Source organism: Neofelis nebulosa, chromosome 5 (genome assembly GCF_028018385.1).
Source record: "Neofelis nebulosa isolate mNeoNeb1 chromosome 5, mNeoNeb1.pri, whole genome shotgun sequence".
In the NCBI taxonomy this organism is placed as follows: Eukaryota; Metazoa; Chordata; class Mammalia; order Carnivora; family Felidae; genus Neofelis; species Neofelis nebulosa.
The window spans coordinates 156458369-156482047 of NC_080786.1; the positions used below are offsets into that span (position 1 = coordinate 156458369).

Below are 23679 nucleotides of genomic sequence, written 5' to 3' on the forward strand. Positions count from 1 at the left end.
TGTTTGCTAAATAGGACTTAGGTGAGTTAAGTGAGGTGGTAACCAGTAGTCCGAAGCTGTGACCACACACGTCAGTCTAATTTAAACTCGACTACAGTTAAATGGTTACTGCGCCAGTTAGCTGTGTATTGTTTTAGAAGTTTTTAGTCGGCCCTATGTTATGCATAGAATGTTTATTATAAACTAATATAAGATGTCCTCTGTGCCACCGGCTCAGAGTGAGACCCAGTAACCAGCACCCGCGCTGTTACGCAATTAACACGTCCCCAAAGCGACACAGCTCCCCGGGCGGGCTCTCCGGCCTCAGCTCACACGCGTCTGCCGTCGGTCCCGGGGTCAGTATTTTCTCCCTGTACGTCGTCGTCGCTTTGGGATTCCCGGGCCCCCACCCCCACCCCCAACCCCGACTTGATCACATGAGGTTTGGAGTAATTTTAGGACTTCCGTTTCCCGGCGACAAGGCAGACCAAAAGAGTAGACTGGGTTTTGTTGCCTTTGTTTTCATTTATTTGCAAGTGGGGCTTTTGCTCAGAAGACAAGCCACCTTGTCTCATCAAGCCTTTGTGTCGTCTTAAAGGGGACGCCCAGTGTTCGTGTTTCTAAAAGGTGGTTTGGTGTTTGGGAAGGTCGCCAGTTCTGGAGATTCAACAGCCGTCATTAGTTACGGACCAAGGTTACATTGCAGGATATCTGGAGCTGGGGCAGATTTTTTCTGGAACTGATTCCCCCCCCCCCCCCCAAAATTGGTTAATTACAGTTAATCACAGAAGACTTATTTCCTAGGTAACTTAGGAGGCGGTAAGAAATACATAGAATTTTCTTTGAAAAATACTTCAGGAGCTTTAAAAGAAAAAGCGGAGTAAACTCTTTTGCAATGAGAACAACAACTTTTAAGCAACAGTTGCGTTCCTTATTTATAAACAATTTGTAACATTTTCAGTAAGCCTACACAAGTTTCCTAGATCATTTTAACTTGACCTAAATCGAACTTGGTTGGCCTTCTTGAAACCAGGAGCTGTGGACACCAGCCAGCCACCTTCCTCCCCCCCCCCCCCCCCCCCCCCCCCCCCCCCAGTCCCTCTAGTTGCCGGCTCTTTGGGTGCATGTGGACTCACAGGCAGGTCACCGCTCCCCCCCCCCCCCCCCCCCCCCCCCCCCGCCGCCCCAGGGGTCACGTTTACTGAGCTGCGGGAGCCTGTTAGTCGAGGGCTGCACAGACTGCCGGTCCAGTCCGGAGACAGACGGGGGCCGTGCGGGGTCCCGCTGCCCTCGCTGGCCTGAGATCGGCCTTCCGTGCCTGGTGACACACCGCGCTCCCTGCGGCTGAAGCCGGTTTCCTCAGGCTCGAAGTTCTTACCGGGTTTGGAGGACTAGGATAAGCCGTCCAGAGACAGGGCGCTCGTGGACAGGCCTGAGCTTCCCCCCCACTCTCCCCTCAAATAACCGAGGTGCTCGGAGACAACCTTGGCGTGGCAAGCCGTTTCGGTTCATAAAACCGCTGCCCGGCGTGTCTGTCGTCGGTTTGCATTTTATAAACCCCCATCTTCCAGCCCTCGGACCTTCAAGAGAACCTTTGAAAATGGGACTCCCTCGAGCGTTCATTTTCACGGAGCAGATTCGATCCTGACTTTCCGCCAGAAGGACGCTGCGGATGTGTCCCCAGACCCAGAGTAAGAATGTCGTTACCCGTCCCGCGGCTTCGCCGTCCCCAGACGAGCCGCCGCCGCCGCCGCCGCCGGACCCGGCTTGCCGTTTTCTGGCTGCAGGTAGTGACGTCCGTTTCAGTCTCTGTCCGGGACGCACGGTGGGGCGGCAGGTGGTACCAGAGCGCACCTGCGGGTCGCAGCGGCCTTTTCTGTGCGGCCCTTACCTGTGTGAGCCGGCTCGGGGCCCTTGCCTTTTAGACAGACTCGACCCTACCTGGACGGTGGGCAAGGCCCACCTCTGGCGGTTAGGGATGGAAATAACCCAGCAATCTGCCTTTGTTTTAGTTGTGTTCGGTCTACGAACTGACAATCTTTAAAATGTGAATACTGTAACAATATGTTTTCTTGGATTGTTGTCTCGAAAGGGGATTTTTGTGAAGCAATTGATTTATCAAAGCAAAAAAATTAAAAATAGAAACATGCTTCGTGGATGTGTTATTTTGTAAAGCTGGTGTCACCGTGAGCTGTTTTTCCATTTTAAGGAGAACATTCAAATTGTTGACAGGTTTTGCTGGTGACGCGGGGCTCGTAGTGACCCCTGCACGTTGTTGGAAAAGGAGGATTGCACTGGAGCACTCAGGGCCATTTGCATTTTCTGGAATCTTCTTCAACTGCTCACTTCCATTAGTTGTTGGCATTCCGGGAAAGAATTGGAAAGCTTTTGTTTGTTTTTTGCTGTGGTTTATCATAAATGTAATTATTTTGACGGTAATGGGAAAATGCTTCGTCGGTGACGTAGCGCGTGTTGTGGAATGACTCACGGCCGCTCCTGGACACGTCGAAGCGCCACATTAAAGCCTTTTCAGCGAGGTTTCTTCTTCATAGGCTAGTGTGTTTGAACTCCCCCCACACTGTTTATGCTTAGAGGCTAAGGTCAGCAGACTCAAGTATTTTTAAAAAGTACATCTGAAATTGCAAGCCTTGCGGGTGACTAGACGAGCCGGCTCTGAAGTCTGTTGTTTTAGGAAACGTTCTGAGCAATTTGATGGCAAATCGAGCCCCTGTGTGCTCTCTCCGGCTCCACTAGGTCAGAGGTGAGAGGCGGACATGAATTGTTAACCAGGTGAGACCTTGGCCCGGTCCTTGACGCCTTGAGGGTTCAAGGGCTTTGTTGGTAAAAGGAAGAGATTGGTTTATAAGGTTTATTCTAGCTCAAAAATTAACGTTTATTTTCCTCCGAGGTTTTATTTAAATCCAAGTCAATTAACATACTCTGCAGTCTTGGCTTCAGGAAGAGAACCCGGTGGTTCATCACTTCCATACGAAGCCCGGTGCTCGTGCCAACAGGTGCCTCCTTAACGCCCGTCACCCATCTAGCCCCTCCCCCCACCCACGTCCCCTCCTGTCGAAAATGTTGTAACTAATAAAATCCTATCCGTGTGTCTGGAGAGATGAGTAAGTGAGTGATGACGTGGCGAATCCTGAAAATAAGAAACCTGTTTGGATCAATGTTTGCATTCGGTTATTCTCTGCAGAGGTCATTACGTTCTGCGCATGGTGTTTGGCCCGAGTGCTGTGCTCTAGACATTCTGAGAAGCAGTTCTCAGCGGCAATTACTTTTGCCCTTTTACAACAGGCCCTGCTGTCCTCACTAAGGCCTAAGATCTCCGAACCGTTTTTACGCTCGAGTTTGCAAAGCTGCAGAGCAGAGCATCAAGGCACGTGGGACCGGGAGACAGAGGACCCCAGGCAGGTGGCGGGCCCGGGGCTGCCTTCTGGGGCGCCCACCGGCCTGGTCCCACCCCCTGTCCCCAGGCCCAGGCCCAGCCGCCCAAGGAGGTGGCCCGCCTGCTCTCAGTTAAGGCCTGCCTGGGGTGGCGCACTGGACCAACCGGTATTTTCCACGCAGACGGCATTTAGGAGGCAGGATCTCGCACAGGTGGTTCCGTGTCCCGCATCGTCATTTAAATGAACCCAGGACGCCAGCCTGCAAAAGCCGGTGGTGACTTTAATATGAACGAGGAATTCTTAAGTTGCAGTGTGGTTGAAAAGGCACGTTTTAAAGATGTCGATGGCTTTAGTTGCTTAGACGTTTTTAGAGAATGGCGTGTAGAAAGAAATCAGGTACGTTTTAAAATATTTTGCTTTACGTCACCTCAGTTTCCTCTGATACTAACACGGCGGTCATGTCAGAAAGAAGCGGTGAGGCCTGTAACCGTTTACGCTCGCTGCCAGTGTAGACCCGAGCTCTCGAAACCAGAGTTCTGTTAGACACGGCTGGAGCTGGAGGCAGAGCAGCCACGGAAGGAGTGTTTCTAGAAGGAGAAGTTGAGCGTGTGGAGGACGACGCGCTGGGCCCCCAGGAGGTCGCTGATCAGGGCAGGTGGAGAGAAGTGGGGGGAGGGCCGACGCCAGCGGTCCGGGGGCCGCGGGGGGACGGCGCTGGGTCGGTGGGACATGATGAGGGGCGTCTTTCTCACCTCACCTCGTGGGAAGCCTTTTAAGACCCCAGACACGTCAATGGCCCAGTGGGTTTGGCCGGATCCAGAGGAAGCATTTGTGTCAGGGAAGGACGCTGTGCACTGAACAGGTGGGAATCTGAGAGAAGTGTTTTTCTTTTCTAACATCGACAACCAACGGGGAGTCCGCGTTTACGTTTGAGGGGAGAGTCCTGCAAGTCAAAACGAAGAGGCCTTGGCAACCCAGAGCAGGGCAGGGGACGTCGTGGGCAGGTCCCCGAAGGGCCAGTGTGAACACTGCCCAGCCCGCCGGTGGCTCACCATAGTCAGGGATCTAGGGCTTGAAGCTGCTTTGTCTTGGAAATGGGGGCCTGTGGCCTGGGGGTAGGACCCTCCTCACCGGGACCGCTGTCGCGGGGTCCTCCCGGTGTGCGCCGTCCCACAGGCCCAGCCGGGGCGCTGCGACAGGGTCCCCTGAGGGCCTCTGCGGAGACATCCTGAGCGCCCGGGCCAGGGAGAGGTGAGGGGTGGTGGGTGCAGGGCTGTAGGCGGATGAGCCAGGTGCACGTGGCAAGCAGGTGTTCTCGGGTCTGGCTCGGTTGACAAGGGGGTCGGGCCTCCTGACTCGGACGGAAGGCCGCGTGGCGGTGGAGGGGCAGGGGGACCAGGGGGACCAGGGCGGGTCGTCCTCGGGGCCTGGGAATGGGCCTCCCCCTCTGTCAGGTCGTCCGTGCAGGGCAGGGGGAGTCCAGTTCCGTGGCAGCCTTTTATCCCCACGTCCCTCTGGCCGGCGAGGCCCTGCCCCTGCCCCCAGCACCAGCCCGGGCGAGGCCAGAGGTGGAGGTCCGGGTCCTCCGGGTTCAGCCTCTGCTGCGGGCACGTCCCGGGGCGCAGGGCCCCCCTTCTCAGCCCTGCCCGCTCGCGCCTCTGCGGCAGGTTGCCTTCCGTCGGTCGGGGAACAGTCTTGGGAGGCAGGGGGCCTCGGGCCGGAAGTAGGGCCTTCAGGGGGCGCGGTGGCTCCTCCCCTCGTGGATTAGGGCCTTTGTTCCCTGTGAGGGGAGGGTCGGGCTGGCGGGTGGGGGTCTCCCCGGGCCCCGCCCTGCCCCCCAGCACCCCTGTGAGCGAACACGGCCTGGGGGGGGGGGGGGGGCGGGGGCGGGGGGCGGGCCCTAACGTCCGGGTTTCGTCTTTCCCCTCCCTGTGCTCTGCTGAAGGGGGGCCGCCCCGAAGGGGTTTGTCCCTCTTTGGATCCAGTCTCTGGGTAGCCCCACAGCCGCAGCTCCAAGCGCGAGGACACGTAGGATGCAGTGGGTTACCCGCCGCCCGTGCTGTCAGGCCGACGTTCTCGGGGCCTCTCCGCCTGGAGTGGGAGCAGGGTGGCAACAGGACGGACAGTGAGGTTGGAAGACAGGTCGGAGGGGAGGGGAGGGAGGCAGAGGCAGGCCTGTGCATCCCGCCGCTCTGTCAGGCTGTCAGGACACGCACGTCCCAAGCCGGGGACGCGGGGCCTTGTCCGAACCCCGTGTGTGGGGTCCGTCACCAGCTCTCGGGAGGCCCAGCAGTTAACGCCGGGATCCGGAAGGGGAAGACGTGGCTTGCAAACCATCGTTACTTGGGATTGGAGAGGTTGTTTCACGGTTCGCTGCCCGTCGAGTGGACGTCCTGTAACCGTTTGGATCCTGAATCTTTGCCCGGGAGTGTTCGTTTTCTGCAGTGTCTGGGCCTGGTGGCTGCTTACAGTTTTCCCCAGTGGCCTCGGCGGTATTTCCAGCCCCGCGTGCTCTCCTGGGCCGTTGGCCGTTGAGTGAGACCCTTCTGAGCCTGGGCCAGGTTTTGTTCCCGCCGTGACGTCAGAACTGGGTCACCCAGAGTTGTCTGACCGCGGCCTCCGCGGTTTCCAGCAGCCCTCCCGTCCCTGTGCCCCCCAGTCCTCCCGTCTTGTCAGTGGCCTTGGACGGTCTCTCGGGGTCGTCACACGTGGTTCATCTGCCTTTGCCTTTGCTTAAAGGTGTAAGCTTTTAGTGGAGTAAATACCTGTTTAGAAATGCAACTTTTGGGTCGCCTCGGTGGCTCAGTTAGGTGTCCGACTTCGGCTCCGGTCAGGATCTCACTGATGGTGGGTTCGAGCCCCGCGTCGGGCTCTGTGCTGACAGCTCGGGGCCTGGAGCCGGTTTCGGATGCTGTGTCTCCCTCTCTCTCTGCCCCTCCCCCACTCATGCTGTCTCTTTCTCAAAAATGAATAAATGTTAAAAAAAATTTTTTTAATGCAACTTTTGATTTTATTCACTAAATTAGAAATACCTGGCACGTATTTGTTACTGTACGTTAAATTCTCAATTTTAAATTTAAAAAATCTAGACGGCTCAAACGATCCTGAGGCCATCAGCTTGCAAACACACTGCCCGCCGAGCTCGCCCACCAGGCAGCACGCAGGATCCCTGCTCACCGGTGAGCGTGTGCCCTGGCGGAGTGCCCACGAGCACCCTGCCCGGGTAGCCGGGGGACACGCCGCGCAGCCAGAGCGGGCCTCCCGCCATAAGGCCAGCTTTCGGGGACCCCGGCGGGCGCCAGGGTGGGTGGTGCCCTGATGGGGCATCGTCTGCTGGCGTCTGTCTCACCCTGCCCGGTCAGCGGGCCAGGCCTCCCTCCTCTCCCCGCTCTCCCGGTGGTTCCGGTAAAGGGTTAAGAGGGATCGGCAGGCCACCCTGGCCGCGCCCGCTGGCTTCTAAAGCTCCTCTGTTCTCCTGACCCCGTGGCCTCTGCTGTAAGAGCCAGCAGCCCGGACACCGTCTCCGGGACCTTGGAAGCCGGGGACTCACCCAGTGCAGAGCCTTAGCGCACACGTGTCTGTGGGTGGGACTTGTCACGCGTGACCTCCAGACCAGCGAGCTGACCCGAATAACCAAAGCCGGCCTCTGGTGAGGGCGCTGCTCTGGGGAGGCGGTCTGTCCGTGACCAGGCAAAAGTGCTCCTGCATCAGACAGGCACCAAGCCCAAAATGAGGGGCAGCTCCTTGGCTCGGCTCTGGAACGTTCTCCCCTGCTCATTCTGGTCCCTTGGGCCTGTCGTGACTTTGTCGGCACATTTCCGCCCTGGGGCCTTTGCACTGGCTGTGCCTGAAGCCTAAATAGGATTCTTACCTGCCATCTGCTGCTAGGCAGCCTCATACAACTTTCTAGTCTCAAATGTCCCCTTTCGGTGGGCATCAGCTCAGCCTGCTTCTCCGCTCTCTGCAACCCTTTTCCTGCTTTTTCTTTTCTGTCATTGTAGTAAAATACACATAACATAAATACACCATCTTAACTAAATTTTTAAGCGTACCGTTCTGTGGCATTAGGTATGTTCACATTGTTGTGCAACCCATCCCCACCGTCCATCTCCAGAACTTTCCGTTTTCCCCAAACTGAAACTCAGTCCCCATTAAATACGCCCACTCGCCATCCGTCTCCCTTGGCCCCTGATGGCCCCCGTTCTACTTTTCGTGTTTATGGGTCTGACCCTTCTAGGTGCCTCTGTGAGTGTGACTTCCGTGACTGGTTTACTTCATGGAGCACAATGTCCTCAAGGTTCGTCCCCATATCGTGTGTCAGAAGGTCCTTCCCTCTTAAGGCTGGGTAATATTCCGCCACGTGGATAAGCCGCACTCGTTTCACCTGCCAATTTCTCGGCAGCAGGAGTCGGTCCTTGATCCCACCCAGCGGGGGGTCCGGTGTGGAGGCCTTTGTGATTCCTGGGCCTGGAGCCGTGTCTGGCGTGAAGGGGTGCTTGGTAACGTCTGCTGGGCGCAGAACGAGCTGTTAGTGTCTCTGTGCTGTCAGGCTGCCCCCTCCCCCCTCCCCCCCCCCCAAGGCTGCTCCGATGTCCCCCTGCCGGAAGTGGCAGAGGCCCATGCCCGGGACAGGGGGAGATACCTGCCCACTTAGGGGTCAGCGGTGGCCAGCACCCCCCACCGTGGGCCTTTTCTCCCCCTGATGGTCACTAATCCAGTAGATCAGGAAGAAGCTTGCTTCTGGCCTGTGTTCCTGAGAACATGCGAAGGCAAGCTGTCAGGCCAGCCTCCCGAGGAGTGAGGGGTCACTGATGGTATCTTAAGCCAAGGCGACAAAACCCAGGAAGAGGCTACTTCCAGCGCCTGCCGGGCCATCGTGGAGGACAGCCGGCCCCTCCTCCCACAGGCTGGGCTCCGGGAATCCAGCGTGCACCCAGCTGTGACAGAAGGGCCGAGAATACGGCCACCCCCAGGCGGCCGTGGGGGAAACGTGCCCTCTCCGGGCTTCTTGCTGGAAGAGACGCAGTCGTGGCTCATTCAGCAAGAAGGAAACTGCCAGGAAGGCCAGACTCCGGGGGTGCCGAAGCCGGAGGACCCGGCTCAGGCTGGCTGCCAGTCCACAGCTGGTCGCACCGGGAATGGGGCGGAAGGCGCTCGGCCGCCCCCACCCGTGGATGTGGCTGCGCTGCCCCCACGCACCGGCCCAGGTCCTGCAGGGGCTCCGGGTGGTGCGTCCGATGCCGAGCTCGCCAGGTGCCCACGTGTAGCTGCAAAGCGGCTACAGGAGAGCGATCGGTGCTCCCTGGTCTGCAGCTCGGAAGGCGGCCTCTGTCTCCCACCGGGAGAGACACCAGAGACCAGGCGAACCACGCCTGCTGGGCACGGCCCGGAGTGACCGTGGGAGGAAGGGGCCTGCCGGCCGTGCGGGGCGGATTCCGGGTTTGGACCCGAGGAGCTCCATCGGCTCGCTCGCCGGGACGCTAGTGTCCGAGGCACGTCTGTCACTTCGGGGGTTCCAGCAGAAAGCGAGCCCTCGGCGGGGGGGGTGGGGGGGGGTGGGGGTCAGCATTCACGTTTGATTTTTCTTTCTCCTTAGGACTAGCCGCCCCCACTGCCATTTTAAGCTGGGCCCGCGGCCGACTACAGACCCCATACGCCAGCTTCCCCGCAGCCAGGCGTGGCCGTGCCCGAGTCTGGTCCAGTCGGCACGGCAGCCGCCTGTGCTGACCCCTGCCGGCCGTGCCCGGCGTGAGGGGCTTCCTGCCACAGCCCCGCTGAGCGTGGCCCCTCCCTGCCCAGGCCCAGGGTTGCAGGTAGGAGCCTTCCTCTTAGAGACAAGGTGTGGACGACAAGGGAACTGTGTCCAGCGGCACCCGGGCTGCTCTGTGCCAGAGGCTGTGGGGATGGGGGCGGGGGGAGGGGGGGGAAGCATGCCAGCCAACCGGAGGCTTGTTGTGGAAGGCCCGCTGCTCCACAGGGGACGGCCCCAGAGGAGCAGCATCTGAAGGTGACAGCGGGGACGGCCAGGGACATGCTGGCGGGAGCTCCTGAGCCCACGCCTGCTGCTTACACCACGGCCCTGCCCAGCTGGGAAGCTCATGAAGTTACCCCAAAACCACCGCCTGCGGCCACGGGCACTGCCCACCGGGTCTGCTCCTGGGGCTGGGAAGGAGGGAGGGAGCAGGCCCCTTGGGGCCACAGTCTTTTGCCACCAAGTAGGCAGCAGGGGTAGGCGGGCTCCTGACAAGGTGGAGGGGCCCCCAGGGACGTTTATTCCCACCAGCCTTCCGGTGCAGACCCCAAGTCAGGCCCGGGCTGGGGTGGACGGCGGAGGGGAGGCTCTGGGCTCCACGCCGAGCATCGGCATACGGTCCACTCCGTGGTGTAGGGGACCAGGCTATGAAAGGGTCGTGTTAAAAACCGTTCAACACCAGCACTGTTGGGGGGAAAGTAAACCGGCCCGTCTGGGAATCTTGTGATCCTTCAGAACGGGCCACCAGACAGGGCTGTCTTCTCCTCCCGCTCATTGGCCCACAGAGGCCTAATACGGCCACTGGTGAGTTTCAGAAATACGAGCAAGATATTTTCCCTTTGGTCCAGAAACTGGATTTACCAGCTTTGTGTAAAAAGATTATTTTTTTTAACCAGTTATGCACAGATACGAGTCAAACAGTTCTAGGTGATGACTTAGAACGAAAAGAGCGGGTCCCAGAGCCTTCCTGGCCACCCAGAGGTTCGGTGCCTCCAGCGGCCGCTCGTGGGATCTGCCCGTGGATTTCCAAAGCCTTCATGGTGCTGCTCATTTAACTGGTGACATCGGAAGGTGAAGCTTACGTGCCCTGCCCCCCAGTACAACTGTCCTTTCTATGTAGTTTGTAACTTCTGGACAGATCGATGTTCAGGCTTTCATGACCTTAATTAAGCCGCCTGCCCTCCTAGCTTAGTTGCATCCTGCACTGTGACTGAATTTCTTCCACAGCCGACCCGTGGACACAGGTTTAAACTGCGCAGAGCCACTCACGCGTGGATGTTTCTCCACAGTCCAGTACCGTAAATACCGTAAATGTATCTTCTCTTCCTGCTGTTCTAGCGTCTTCTTCCCTCTAGCTTCGTCTGCTGTAAGAATACAGTATTTACGGTATTTGTGTGCCCAGCACAATATACATAAGAACACAGCGTATTTAACGCATCACCAGCAAGTGATGCAGGAGGAGGGCACCAACTGGGCAGTAGGAGGCTGCCCACAGTTAAGTTTCTGAGGAACAAAAGTGACAGAATTTCTACCGCAGGGGGAGAAGGGCTGGCATCCCTGACCTCTGTGCTGCTCAAGGGTCAGCTGTCCAGCCTTCATTCACACAGTCTTTTTGTGGTGTTTGCTAGGTACTAATGTAACCCCACTTTCTACCTACCAGGCCTGTGACTCGAGTGTGTATAGGCCTGTGACGTCCCCTCCCCCTCTGAGCATCGCCGGGAGCCCTCTGTCCTGCTGCATCCCATGGCTGCCCAGCCCTGTGCCAGGGACCTGCCTTCCCACCGTTCTGGGGGTGCCCTTCAGGATCCTGTCGGGCAGAGCACATCTTCCAGTGCTTTCTGGAGCCAGGAGGCCAGTTTGCTGTTACAGGAGAGCGTGGCCTGCCTGCCTTCCTGTTCCAGATGTTTTCAGGCTCTGCCCCCTCGCCTCCCAGCCTCCACCTGCTAGAGATCAAGTCAGACGCTTTTCTCATTCCCGAGGCTCTGGGTAACCTGGGTTTCCCCACCCACCTCCGGAAGCTGCTTTTGGATCCTGTCCTTGGTGATCTAGCATTGCACAGTGATGTCCCGTATGGGTCTTTCCCTGTCCCCTGTGGGTGGATCCTCTCAACCTTTTGTTCTGGGACAGCTTTGTGAATTGTTTCACTGGCGATTTCCTTCCCTGTTCCCTGGAACTATTTCTAGTCAAATACTGGAATCCAAGAAGCTCAACGAATTCCAAGCACAAGAACCATGAAGAAAACTATATCAAGATATATCACGATTTCCAAAACACTGAAAAAGAACAAAGCTGGAGGGCTCCACAGTTAGTTCCTGATTTCAAAACTTACTGTAAAGCCATAATCATCAAAATAGTGTGGTACTGGCATAAGGAGAGCTATAGAGACCAGTAACACGGAGTCCAGAAATGAATACTTGTATCTACGGACAACTGATCTTCAACAAGAGCGCAAGACCATTCAATGGGAGACCATGTCTCTTCAACAAACGGGGTATCCACATTTAAAAACAGGACGCTGGATCCCTACTTCACACCATGTATGAAAACTCCAAATGGATCATTGAACATCATTTACCAGGATAACAGCTAAAACCGATAGAAGTCTCAGGAGGAAAGATAGGGGTAAAACTTCATGATCTGGGATTTGGTAATGGGGGTCTTATGTGCCACCAAAGGTACAACAAAAGAAAAAAAAAAAAAGATAAACTTCATCAAAATTTAAAATGTGCACTAAAAGTCATTAGCAAGAAAGGGAAGAGATACTCCACAGAATGGGAAAGAAATCACGTATCTGATAAGGATCTAGAAAATATGAAGAACTCCTACAACTGGACAACAGAAGACAACCCAATTTAAAAATGGGCGAAGAACTTGGATCGGCGTTTCTCCAGACAAGACACACAAATGACCAAAAAGCACATAAAAAGATGCTCAACATCACTGTCACCAGGGAAATGCAAATCAAAACCACTTCCTACCACCACGGTCATGAAGCAAAACAGAACCCCCCCCCCCCCCCCCCCAGAGAACAACAGTGTGGACAAGGACCTGGAGAAACCGGAGTCTCTGTGCACAGCTGGTGGGAATGTGAAATGGCACAACCACTGTGGAACAGTTTAGGGGCTCCTCAAAAAGTGAAACAGAATGACCACGCGACCCAGGAATTTCACTCGTGTGCATATAACCCCAAGAATTAAAAACGGGCCTTGAAACAAAATACTTGGACACACATGTTCATGGCAGCACAATTCCTAACAGCTAAGCAGTGGAAACAACCCAAACGTCCATCAGCTGTCGAAAGGACACACAAAACGTGATCCGTGCACACGACGGGGTGTTGTTTGGTCATAAATAGGGATGACGTACTGACAGCTGCTGCAGCGTGGGTGAACTTCAGATGCTGAGCGAAACAAGCCACAGACGGACGAGAGGCCAGATTGTAGGATTCTGTTTATATGGCGCATCCCAAGAGACAAACCCAGGGGGCGGATGTGGGGGGAGTGGGGGGTGCGAAGTGCATGGGACTTGGCTACCCGAGGCGGTGGCTGCACGACACTGAGAATATACACTTTTTAAGGTTTTTTTTTTAATGTTATTTTTGAGACAGAGAGCACAAGCAGGGGAGGGGCAGAGAGAGAGAGGGAGACACAGAATCCGAACGAAGCAGGCTCCAGGCTCTGAGCTGTCAGCACACAGCCCGATGCGGGGCTTGAACCCACAAACCCCAAGATCATGACCTGAGCCAAAGTGGGACACTCAACCGACTGAGCCACCCAGGCGCCCCAAAAACTTACACTTTTAAATCGTTCATTTAAGGTTATGCGAATTTCACCTCAATTAAGAAACCCCCGAACACTGAAGTCACCGTAACCAGCCCCGGTACCCAGGAGACACCACCTCCGTGTGAGGGCTCCAAACAGGCCCATCCTTCCCTAGCCGCCTTTCTGCTGCTCCCCATCGTAGGTTCTTCTCCAGAAGAGCATTTTCCTCCACTTTTATCCACCCTGCTCTGGTCATTTGCCACGAGGGCTCACCCGCCTGGCTGGATCCTGTTTGATAAGATTTTCTTGCTGAGCCGTTTTAGAAGAAAGGTAAAGAAACACACATCTACTCCAACAGACCGTGAACGGATTCCCCGAGGCGGCCAGGTGTTAATCAAAGGGAAGCTAGCGTCCACGCTGGCCCCGGGCTAAGCATCCTACACCCGCTGCCCGCTCCTGACAACAACGCCCAGCGTCAGGCAGTTAAAAATCACGCGTGTGGGTTCTGTGTTTACAAAAGGTAGAGCACGGACCCTGGCGAGGCGAGGCGAGGCTTGGGCGCGGTCAGAGCTGTACCGTGGCCCCGGCAGGTCTGGGCTCCGAGGTGCTTCCTGACTTGGTCTTCCGGTCGCGCTCCCGAGCGGCCACGAAGTTCAGCAAGTCGATGGCAGTGACGACCCCGAACACTGTCTGCCTCTTACTGGACTTGCCGTTGCTGTGGTCTGCGGAGGAACAAGACAGCAGGTGTAAAGGGGTCTCCGCGCGGAGCCCGTTAGAGGCGGCCACACCCCGGAGGCCCTGTCCTGGAGCCGCCCGAGGCCCATGCGGGCCCAACGCCACATGCGGTCTTCTGACACGAGACGCCTGGGCGAAGCTGGCTTCTCCGCCCTGTGTCTGCCCGGCTGGACGCCCCAGGTTTCACTAAGCAAGCAATCCGAGCGTCCCCCTGGGCGCCCGATGCTTGAGTTTGGCGAGAAGTTCCAACGTCTCCCACACCCGTGAACTACACCCCCGACCTGTCTTCAAACCCCTGCCTTTGTCTCAGGCCTAAATGAACACCAGCCCCTTCCCACCGCGCTGTGCAAAGCGCAGAGAGGGTTTTTGAGACGGTTAATTTTATGTGTCCGCTTGACGAAGTCACGGGGTGCCCAGATATTTAGTCAGACATCACTCTGGGTGTCTTTGGGTGAGACGTGATATTTGAGCACAGGGAGGAGAGAGAGGATCCTCCCTAATGTGGTGGGCCTCACCTAATCAGCCAAAGGCCCGAAGAGAACAAAAAGGCTGACTCTCTGAGTGAGAGAACATCGTTCCTGTCTTTGCACTCAGACTGAAACACTGGCTCTTGGGTCCTGAGCCTGCCCCCTCACCCTGCAGGGGACCCACCGGCCTGGTCACCCGGCCTGGTCACCCGGTTGGTCAGCCAACTCCTTATACCACAGCTCTTTCCCCACGTCCACATATCCTGGTGACGCTTTTCCCCGAGAGCTGTGACGGACGCACACAGGGCCAGGCCCCCCCTTTCCCAGCACCACACCTATGGCTGGCTGTCCCTCGTGCCTTTGAGGGCAGAGGTCCCGACGAGTGTGTGTGGGGGGGGGGGGGGGGGGGGGGCGGGGACCCAGCTGGCGTGCTCGGAGAACCTCGGGAGAGGAAGAGGTACCGGGACGGACAGACGGCCGCACACCTCCGCAGGCGACGGCGGCCTCTAGCGGCCTCTCCAGTCTGCCCTGCAGACCCTCCAGGAGAAACCCATCCAGAGCCCGGCGTGCAGGCTTTCTGGAAAAAGGGCCATGGGGTCTCCACTACAACCGCTCGCCTCTGCCAGCATCGCAGGAGGCGGCCGGGGGAAATGCTGCCAGGCGGACTCTGAACTTGGGACTCTGGCCTTTTTCTGGTAGAAGTTCAAATGTGAGTCAACAGCTTAGGAGGAAGAACCCTCCCACTCAAGCCTGGGGCCTGGAGGTCCAAGACCCCAGACGCCCTCCTCCGCCCTCGGAGGCTCCGACTGTGACCACAGAGCCATTTCCGGGGGTGGGGGGTGTGTGTGTGTGTGGGGGGGGGGGGGGCGTACATACCTGAGGGCCCCCCCCCCACGCCCGTCAAGGCCAGGTCCCGTGCTGTGGAGCCAAGGACGGGACGGGCATTAGACTCGGGGCAGACCGGGCCCCAAGACCAGCCCCAGCCGGGAGGGTGGGCACTCTGGGCCCCTCCCGATCCTCCTCGCTTCTCCAGCCCTCGTCCCCGCCCAGGACCGGACGCATCCCCCGGCCTGTGGGGACCCGCCAAAGAGGCCCAGAAGGGGATTTGTGCGTGGCAGTTCAAAAGCCCTGTGGCCTCTCTGGCAGGGCCCATGGAGGGCTCCCACCGAGATCCACAGTCACAGGCTGGTGGGGGCTGGAGGTCAGCACCCCCAACCCGCCCCCCCCAACCTCCCGACACCCTCTGAGGGACGAGGGCCTCATTGCCCCACAGAGCTCCCGGCCCAGCCCGGCCCACAGCAGGCCCACTCACACTGGATCTGCTCGTGGACCACCAGGGCAAAGTGGTCCATTTCCAGGATGTGCGACAGCTTGCCCAGCGGGTCCGTCAGCCGGATCTGGAAGAAAAAGTGCGGTCGGTCAGTGCTCCCAGGACAGTCCCGCCAGGCCTCAAGCTGGCGGAGCCTGAGGGCCACTGCCTGCCAGGCCTGACGGTGAAAGGAGCAAAGCAAAGGCTGGGCATCGCTCCGGAACATTCTCCTCTAGTCTTCTGCCGATTCAGAAACCGAATGCAAGACGCAGAGGGCGACACAGTGCACATAAGACGCTTACATGAACCATGAGTCCTTGGAGAGACACAGGACAGAGCCATTTAGAAAGGCTGCCCACAGTCTGACCCCAACTCTGACATTCTGGAAGAGGCAAAACTAATGAGAAGCTCAGGGAGGGGTGCCAGGGTGGCTGAGTCCGTTAAGCCTCCAACTTTGGCTTTCGGCTCAGGGCACGATCTCGCAGTGCATGAGTTCGAGCCCCGCGTCGGGCTCTGTGCTGACGGCTCAGAGCCTGGAGCCTGCTTCGGATTCTGTGCCTCCCTCTCTCTCTGCCCCTCGCCCGCTCACACTATGTCTCTCTCAAAGGTAGACGTTAAAAAAACAAAAAAAAAAAAACAAAAAAAACCTCAGGGAGATACGGGGGCGGGGGTGGTGGTGGTTTACACACAGTATCGGTCTGTGGGATACTGGAACAGATACATTTGCCACAACCCCCGGGCCGGTGGAAGGCACAGACAGACCCCCTATGAAAACTAGCACTTATCGGTCACCTGCCCCAACAGACACCAGTGCAAGACGTAACGACGGCGAGCTGTGTGGAGAAGGGAGACGTGGGTGCTTGCCCCACACCGCCTGCTCAAGACAAACTGAGAACTTACAGTAAAAACAGGGTCCACCTTCTGAGGATCGAAACCCGTGCCTCACGAGAAGTGTGCTCCCACCAGGTGGGAAAGGGAGTGTGGGGGACACAAAATGGACAGAAGACCCAGGAGGGAAAATCAGGATGGGGGCGCTGGGGGAGCGGTCATGATCGGAGACCCTGGCCCTTGTGCGGGAGCGAGGCTGGCCCCCGGTGGCCCCCCGGCCACCAGGCCTGTCGCCCCGCTCAGTCCGTGGCTCGCCGCCCGCCGACCCGGCGCCCAGGTGTTCCCTCGCCCCCAACATCGCCAACGCCCGGCTCGGACCTCCGCCGAGACCGGAGATGGGCTTCGGGCACACCCCCAACACCCTCTTGGCAGACCGCCCGGAACCCGGAAGTCACGGTGACCACACGTCCAGAGGGAAGAGGTCTGCTGTCAGCAAGAGGCCTAAAGGGCTCCTGTCTTTGTATCCACATTCTTTGAGAAATCAGCGGAGGATGCTGTTCAATGAGTTCAGCCTCTCCGGCCCTCGGGGGGCTGCTACCCTCATGCGTAGCACTCCCCAAGAACAGACCCCATCCCCGCACTGGGAACGCAGGTTTGCGGGAAACGCAGGTGATGTCTCTACAAGTTGAACTCACCCGAGGCCATACTTCCATTTGAAAGATCTTCCTAGTTTTTTTGTTTGTTTGTTTGTTTTTATTTATTTTTGGGACAGAGAGAGACAGAGCATGAACGGGGGAGGGGCAGAGAGAGAGGGAGACACAGAATCGGAAACAGGCTCCAGGCTCCGAGCCATCGGCCCAGAGCCTGACGCGGGGCTCGAACTCACGGACCGCGAGATCGTGACCTGGCTGAAGTCGGACGCTTAACCGACTGCGCCACCCAGGCGCCCCAAGATCTTCCTAGTTTTAAATGACCCGCAGAGAGAGGTGAACACGGTGAGGTGAGGCATTCGGAGAATGGAGGGAGCCTAGCCCCCGGCCCCCTCCGGCATCTACACGGGCTGGGGCTCTACCGCGGGACCTCCTTCCCACCTGCTCACACCGCAAGGTTCTCAGGTTAGTTATGGATGGGGCGTCAGCAGCCCAGCCGCAGGGGTCACCTGGTGTAAGCCACGGCACTCGGCCATCTCTTTACGCTCCCGGGGAAGTCTGACCCGGAGAGCCCTCTGTCCCCCACGGCCTCCACTGCCATCAGCTCCCCGGGAGGGGTCACAGGGGCTGGCTGACCCTCTCTGGGGACACAGTGAGGGGAGTGTTCATCAGACGTGAGCTGGACAAGCCCTGGTCAGCCACACCGGAACCTAGCCCGGCGCCCTTCCTATTTGGACTCTGGTACTGGGGGCGGTTCCGTGGGAAAAGACCAGCGCTCACGGCTCAGGAGACCAGGGGAAGAGCCTCCGGGGGTGGGTCCGGGGGGGTCCAGCATGTCCACACCGGGCGCCAGTGCACGCTGAAGTGTTCACAGCAGCGCCGGTCCATGGAAGCCAGCCTCCGCCAAACGCTTTCCGTAGGCCACGCACTGGATGTGGTCAAAAGGCCACGGGGGGGTCACGAAGAATCAGGTGGTAAGGGAGCCACAGCGTACCCAGGTGGCCAGGCCCCCACGGGGCAGCAGGAAGGGCCAGCACCCGGCAGGGCGGCTGTGCCCAGATGTCGGGTCCCACCCAGGCTGTCTACTGCGGCCCCTGCGTTCTCAAGACAGGATCTGGAACGCGGAGGCTTGGAGCCCCTGCTGAAGGAAGACACCTGCCTCCACCCACACCCGCCCCTGGGAGCGCAGGGCAGAGGGGAGCAGGTGCACGGCGGCCCCCCACGCGGTCGGCTCCTCCGGCCCCGCCCGGCAGCTCAGCGGTGGGAACTGAAGTCCCTGCGCTGAGACCCCTGCGATGAGGGGTCCCAGCCGGGGGCCTGGCTGCGCTCTGGGGGCTGAGGAATGGCTGAAGGTGTGACGTGGCCTCTCAGGAAGGGAACAAGATACAGACTCGGGCGCCAGGCGGCGGCCACCGGCTCTGCCAGCTTGAAGACAGACCCACGGAGCGGAGCCCCCACCAGAGAGAAGGCTCCCCCGACCAGGCCAGCTCGTGGAAGGCCCCGGCGTGGGCCAGCGGCATTCGGGGCGGGAAGGGACCAGCGTGCACGGCCCCGGGGGATGGGTCTCACCACAGTACGCTGTGGGAAAGGCACACGAGTGGCACACGCTGTGTGCACGGGTCTGCAGAGCACATACTGCCTGCAGCGACGAGAGGGGCGTCGGTGGGGACGCGGGGGAAGCCTTCGGGGTAAGGGATACGTGCGCTCGTGACCATGGGGACAGCTTCATGGGTGCGTATTCACGTCAGAACCATCGAATGGGCTAGGTTGGACACGACCCCGTGTGGCAATCACGCCTCAGTAGAGGGAACAGCTAAGAAGCCGGCGGGAAGGGCGACCACGCTCGGCCCGGCTGGCCAGCCCCTCTCACGTGACACCAGGCTCAGTGACACCTCACGGAGCTTCCGCACAAGAAACACGCTCGTGCACTCAGTGCTCCGGGGTGTGATGGGGCCTGGGGCACAGAGGGTGAACGCATCGCGCGGGGGCAGTGGGGGCACCAGCTGCGGGAAGTGTCGAGGTTGGAGGAAGGACAGGGGACGAGGAGGAGGGGGTGACAGTCCAGGCCGGGCAGCGGCTCCCAGAGGGCCTAGCGGAAGGGGCCCTGCAGGACCCATGAGACAGGTGATGGCCAAAAGTGGAAGGAACACAGATTCTGGGGCCACGTCAGCTGCCTGGTGGGAAATTCCTCCCTGGCTCTAGACTCAGCCCCTCAAATACAACACGGCCAACGGCTGCCTTCCCTCACCAAGTGCAGGACAAGCTGGTGGGGAGTCGGCGCCAGGGACCAGGGAGAGGGGACGCCTGACCGCACCACCTTGGGGCCTCTGCCCGGCCCATCGAGGGGCCGTGATCATGTAAGGACGCCCACGGGCCCCAACCAGCCCCGGCAACTCCCCAGAATGTTCTCGGCCTGCCGGACATTCTTAACGAACGTGCACAGAGAAGGCACAGGCCCAGTGTTGCAAAACGACCGTGCCGGCGGGCGCCCGGCTTGGCTGAGACGGCCTCGGGATGCTGACCCCCAGGTGAGCCCCCACCAGCGAGGGCCGCCTGCAGAGCAGGGGCAAACCCTTGGGTTTATGGGCTTGGGTGCAGCGGGGGCCCTGGCACCCTCTCGCGGGGAGCACTGAGCCCCGCCTTCGAGGGCAGGCCTGGGTCTCGAGCGAAACAGAGCTCATACCTGTTTGAACTGCTTATAGAGGACTTTTCGAACTTGGTCTGACGGCTGAACCTTCCCAGCGAGCAGGGACGACAGCATGTTCCCCAGGGTCACCATCCCCAGGATGGCCCTGGGAAACAGGGGTCACGGATCAGTGCGGGCACCTCTCTTCCCTCCCAAGGACAGAACACGCCCACAGCCACCCTCTGCTCAGGCTGTGCTCCGTGGCCAGACGTGGAATCTCTCTCTGAGAATTCAACCAGGAAGTGCGGTGCCTACACGTGGGTATGGCAGTGACCGATGCCCGGCCCTGGGGGTGCCTGTCCAGTGCGGGGACACCACAAACCAGCGAGTCTCGGGCACCTCCATTCTGACCAGCATCGCGGGGAAACAGCTGGCAGCGTCCCAGGTGGTGGGCTCGGTTCTAGAATTGGGACGGTCTCGGGAGACTGCTGGCTGGCCACGGCCTTCCACTGCTGGCCACGAGCCACGGCACGGCCGGTCCTCTCCCGCCGCCCCCCACGCACGTGCCCAGAGTGCAGGGACGCCGCAGGAGGGGCCCTTGGGCCGTAAGAGCTAGCGTGGCGGGTGCGCATGGACAAGTCGTCCGACGGGCCAACCGCTGCCCCGCCCTGTCCGGGAGCTTGGGGCCCTGGCCCTGCGGCTCCGGGCAGAGCCCCGGGTTGGGGTGGCTGACACTGACCCTGATTCGTCGACCACGGGCACCTGGTCGAAGCCCTTCTCGCGGAGGATCTCGATGGTGTGCTCGCAGGTGACCGTGGGCAGCACCGTCAGCGGGGCCGACAGGCTCAGCTCCTGAACTCGCAGGTGCCACCACCTGGGGGGAGGGCGCCGGGCCGGCCGCGAACCAGGAGGGGGGAGGGGAGGACAAGTACACTCACTGCAAGGCTCAGCGCAGAGGGATGACGGCCGGCCGGGTGCGGGATGGAGCACAGGGGCCTGGACTTGGGAGCACGGTCTCCGCTCAGAGACACCCTTACCATGGCTTTGTCATGGTGAAGTCCTCCTCCTTCAGGAAGCCCTTCTGCATCATCCATTTGTCACTCAGGAACTTGGACCTACGGGCATCAAGAAACCGCTGGGGCCCGGTCGGTCCTGAGGGAGCCCAGCACCACTCACGGGACACCGGGCTCCAGCCGAGACCCCGAGCGGCCGGCGGGGACTGCAGGGTGAGGCCGGGGAGCCGGGCCTTGGGAGACCCCAGCAGGGAGTGCCGTGGGGGCACCTGGTCGACCCGCGAGCCTGGCCTGCATCGGCGGGGCTGCAGAGCACAGCGTCTGTCCTGGAGCCCAAGCCGGCAAGCCCGCTCCTGGCTCCGGGGCGGCCTCCCGGCCGAGGAACAGAGGGAGCGCCTCGCTCCCAGGGGCTGAGGACACTGGCCCCGGCTCGGGGCTGCCTGCCTGGGACCCGGCCCAACCTGCCACCCGGTGACCAAGACAAGCGGGAGGACACGCTCGGTCCTTCGCATGACCGGTTCCGTCTACCGCTCACAGCTACCCCATCTCTCTGCCCCCCAACACCCGCCCCGTCTCCCTCCCGTTCACCCCACCTCCTGCATACCCCCACCCTGTCCCCCACCCCCCACTGGCCCTGTCTTTCCCCCCTCCCCTATCCCATCTCTCTCCCCACCACACCACCCTCTCTACCCCCTGCGGACCTGCCCTCTCACCTCCACCCCTGCTCCGTGTCTCCCTCACCCACCCGCCGCGTCTCCCACAGACCCGCCCTGCTTCTCACACCCTCCAGCGTGCACACGCTCACATGCCCACACAGCAGGCCCGTCGAGCTCACGGGGAGACGGGCAGCCCAGCTCAGGGCAACTTGGCGGTGGGAACCCTTGTGAACCCCCGCGCCCCTGGGAAGCCAACTCGGGGCACCCCCGGCACCCAGGCTGTGGAGGGAATCGTGAGGGTTTGGCGGGCGGGGGCCAGGGGGGTCCTCAGCTCCCCGTCCCCCAGAAGCCTGCTGCGGAGCAACCTGAAGCACAGGCAGAGCCGGAGGCCCAGGGGCCACCGGCTGGACCTATGGCCCTCGGAGCCGGGCCACAACACACACGAACGCCCAGTGCCATCGGGCCGGAAGGGGCCGTGGGGGCCACCGGCCAGACACTTCCCGGCAGGTCCTGAAGGGCCGTCTGAGCCCAGCCAGGGATCTCCTCAGTCAGAGGGTGGAGGCCGCAAGGGGGCGAGTGGGGGAGGGCAGCTCACAGGAGACGCGTGGGAGGGGCGACGGGGGCAGGAGGGGCTGAAGTGGGCAAGGAACCCCCTCCAGGGGGCGCTCTGCCAGTCGCACCGGCCGCCCTGAAGGTGCGCGGACTCATAAGCGTGTCTAGAGGACCCCAAGACAGGCTGAGACGTGATGGGGAGCCCGACGGGGAGCCCGGGGGCCAGGCAGGTGCAGGCAGAGCTCACAGGGGTCCCGCGGGCGCCCACCCTCCCGCCTCCTTGCTGTCTGATCTCCGGGGAGGCCGGGCAGCGAGAGCCCCCGGGGCGTGCGGGGCTCAGAAGGACAGAGAGCCGCGGGCGGGGGACTCGGAAGGACAGAGACAGAGCCGCGGGCGGGGGAGGGCGCGTCTTACATGTAGTTGCGCACCGAGTCCGGCAGAATCACCACGCAGCGCTGGCCCTCCTGCAGCTCCTGGGCAGCCTTCACGGCCACCGACATGGCGCTGCCGGCACTGCCACCTGCGGGGGGAGGGGGGGGGGGCGTGAGCACCTGCGTGCGAGCCTGGGGAGCCACCCGCAGGGCCTGGCTCTGGGGGGAGGACCCCGCTTCTCACTGCACCCGCACCACTCTGGCAGCACGGAGCTCCATGTCCGCCCAGGCTTGGTCGCTAAACCCTCCCCGAGGAAGCACAGACACCCCACAGCGAGCCGCGTGTCCTCTCGGCCCGTCAGTCCCTGGGGGTCTAAATCCAGCGCTTCCCTCGGGGGCCTTGGGGCTCCGAGCGGAGACAGCTGGTGGGGAGCGTGGTCCCATCTCCTTCTGACCCTGGAGGCCCGTGTCACACATGCCCCCCAGCCTCTCCAGGGCATTCCCGGCACCCTGTGCCAGCCCCAGACCCCAGGTGAGGGCTGGGCTTGACTGAAAACAAGCGTCCACAGGGCGCCTGGGTGGCTCAGTCGGTTAAGCGTGTCTGACTTTGGCTCAGGTCACGATCTCGAGGTCCGTGAGTTCAAGCCCCATGTCGGGCTGTGTGCTGACAGTTCGGGGCCTGGAGCCTGCTTGGGATTCCGTGTTTCCTTCTCTCTCTGCCCCTCCCCTGCTCATGCTCTGTCTAGCCCTCAAAAATAAAAATGAACATTAAAGAAGAAAACAAAAAAAACCCAAGAGCCCTAAAAGCTTTGGCCTCACCCCCAAACCACTGATGGCATCGCCGGGACGCCTCTCAAGGTGGGGCCCGCAGGAGGCAGACGCCCACTCGTACCCGGACCCCACTGCCCACTTCGCCGGGAGCGCAGAGATGGCGGCTGTTTTCTTCTTCTGTTGAGCTACTGGGGGGTTGCTACGTCCCCAGGCCCCTCACAGCTCACACTCCTTCCCCTCTCGGATCTGCGGGCCACGCCTGTCCTCAGCGAGACAAAGCCTAAGGACCCCAGGGGCCCAGGAACACAGACCCGGAGCTCCAGCCATGTTCCGGAAGGGCACCTCTGCTGTGAGCATGACGGCCCTGCCGAGGGACAGACGGACGGATGGCACCTGACAGGCGTGGCCCGCGGCTTCAGAACGAGGGTGTCTTTTACATGTGGCCTGGAGGTGGGCAGGGGGCAAGTGCACCCCAGAGCCCGCCCGGCACTCACCGCACAGCAGCCCCTCCTGTGCAATCAGCATCCGGGCGAAGGCAAAGGCCTCCTCATCGTTGCTCTTGAACCACTTGTCCACCACCTGCAGACAGGACCCACACGGAAAGCTCCGGAGGGGCCCGGGCCCTTCCGTGGTGGGGGTGTGGCCACAGCCCGCGCCTGTAACCTCACAGGTGCGCCAGAGGCCATGACCCTCATCGGAACGTGGCCCGGCCCCACATCTGCGACTGGATTCTCAGGGCTAAAACCCTAGAACTTTCTACCTCTCCTGGTCCAACACATTCTGCCCCTGGCATCGAAACTGTCCGCCAGCCCCC

The 23679-nt window shown here is 60.2% G+C and overlaps 1 protein-coding gene and 1 long non-coding RNA gene across 5 annotated transcripts in view; both read right to left on the minus strand.

The window, feature by feature from the left end:
* Nucleotides 1-2046: 2046 nt before the first annotated feature.
* On the minus strand, nt 2047-5250 carry LOC131512916 (uncharacterized). Its single transcript, XR_009262379.1, has 2 exons — nt 4132-5250; nt 2047-3961 (listed from the first exon to the last, which is right to left on the minus strand). It is a non-coding gene; the product is annotated as an uncharacterized LOC131512916 (long non-coding RNA).
* A 7982-nt stretch (nt 5251-13232) lies between these two features.
* Nucleotides 13233-23679, minus strand: part of CBS (cystathionine beta-synthase) — a 28664-nt gene continuing 18217 nt past the window's right edge. For 3 of the 4 annotated variants that reach the window (XM_058732129.1, XM_058732128.1, XM_058732126.1), the window contains 8 exons: nt 23360-23444; nt 22138-22243; nt 20540-20617; nt 20242-20376; nt 19560-19668; nt 15402-15486; nt 14966-15007; nt 13233-13609 (listed from right to left, as the gene is read on the minus strand). In XM_058732129.1, coding sequence (XP_058588112.1) covers nt 13452-13609; nt 14966-15007; nt 15402-15486; nt 19560-19668; nt 20242-20376; nt 20540-20617; nt 22138-22243; nt 23360-23444 — 798 coding nt within the window. In that variant the 3' untranslated portion in view covers nt 13233-13451. The remainder of the gene's footprint in view (nt 13610-14965; nt 15008-15401; nt 15487-19559; nt 19669-20241; nt 20377-20539; nt 20618-22137; nt 22244-23359; nt 23445-23679) is intronic. The other variant, XM_058732125.1, reaches the window with a different exon arrangement.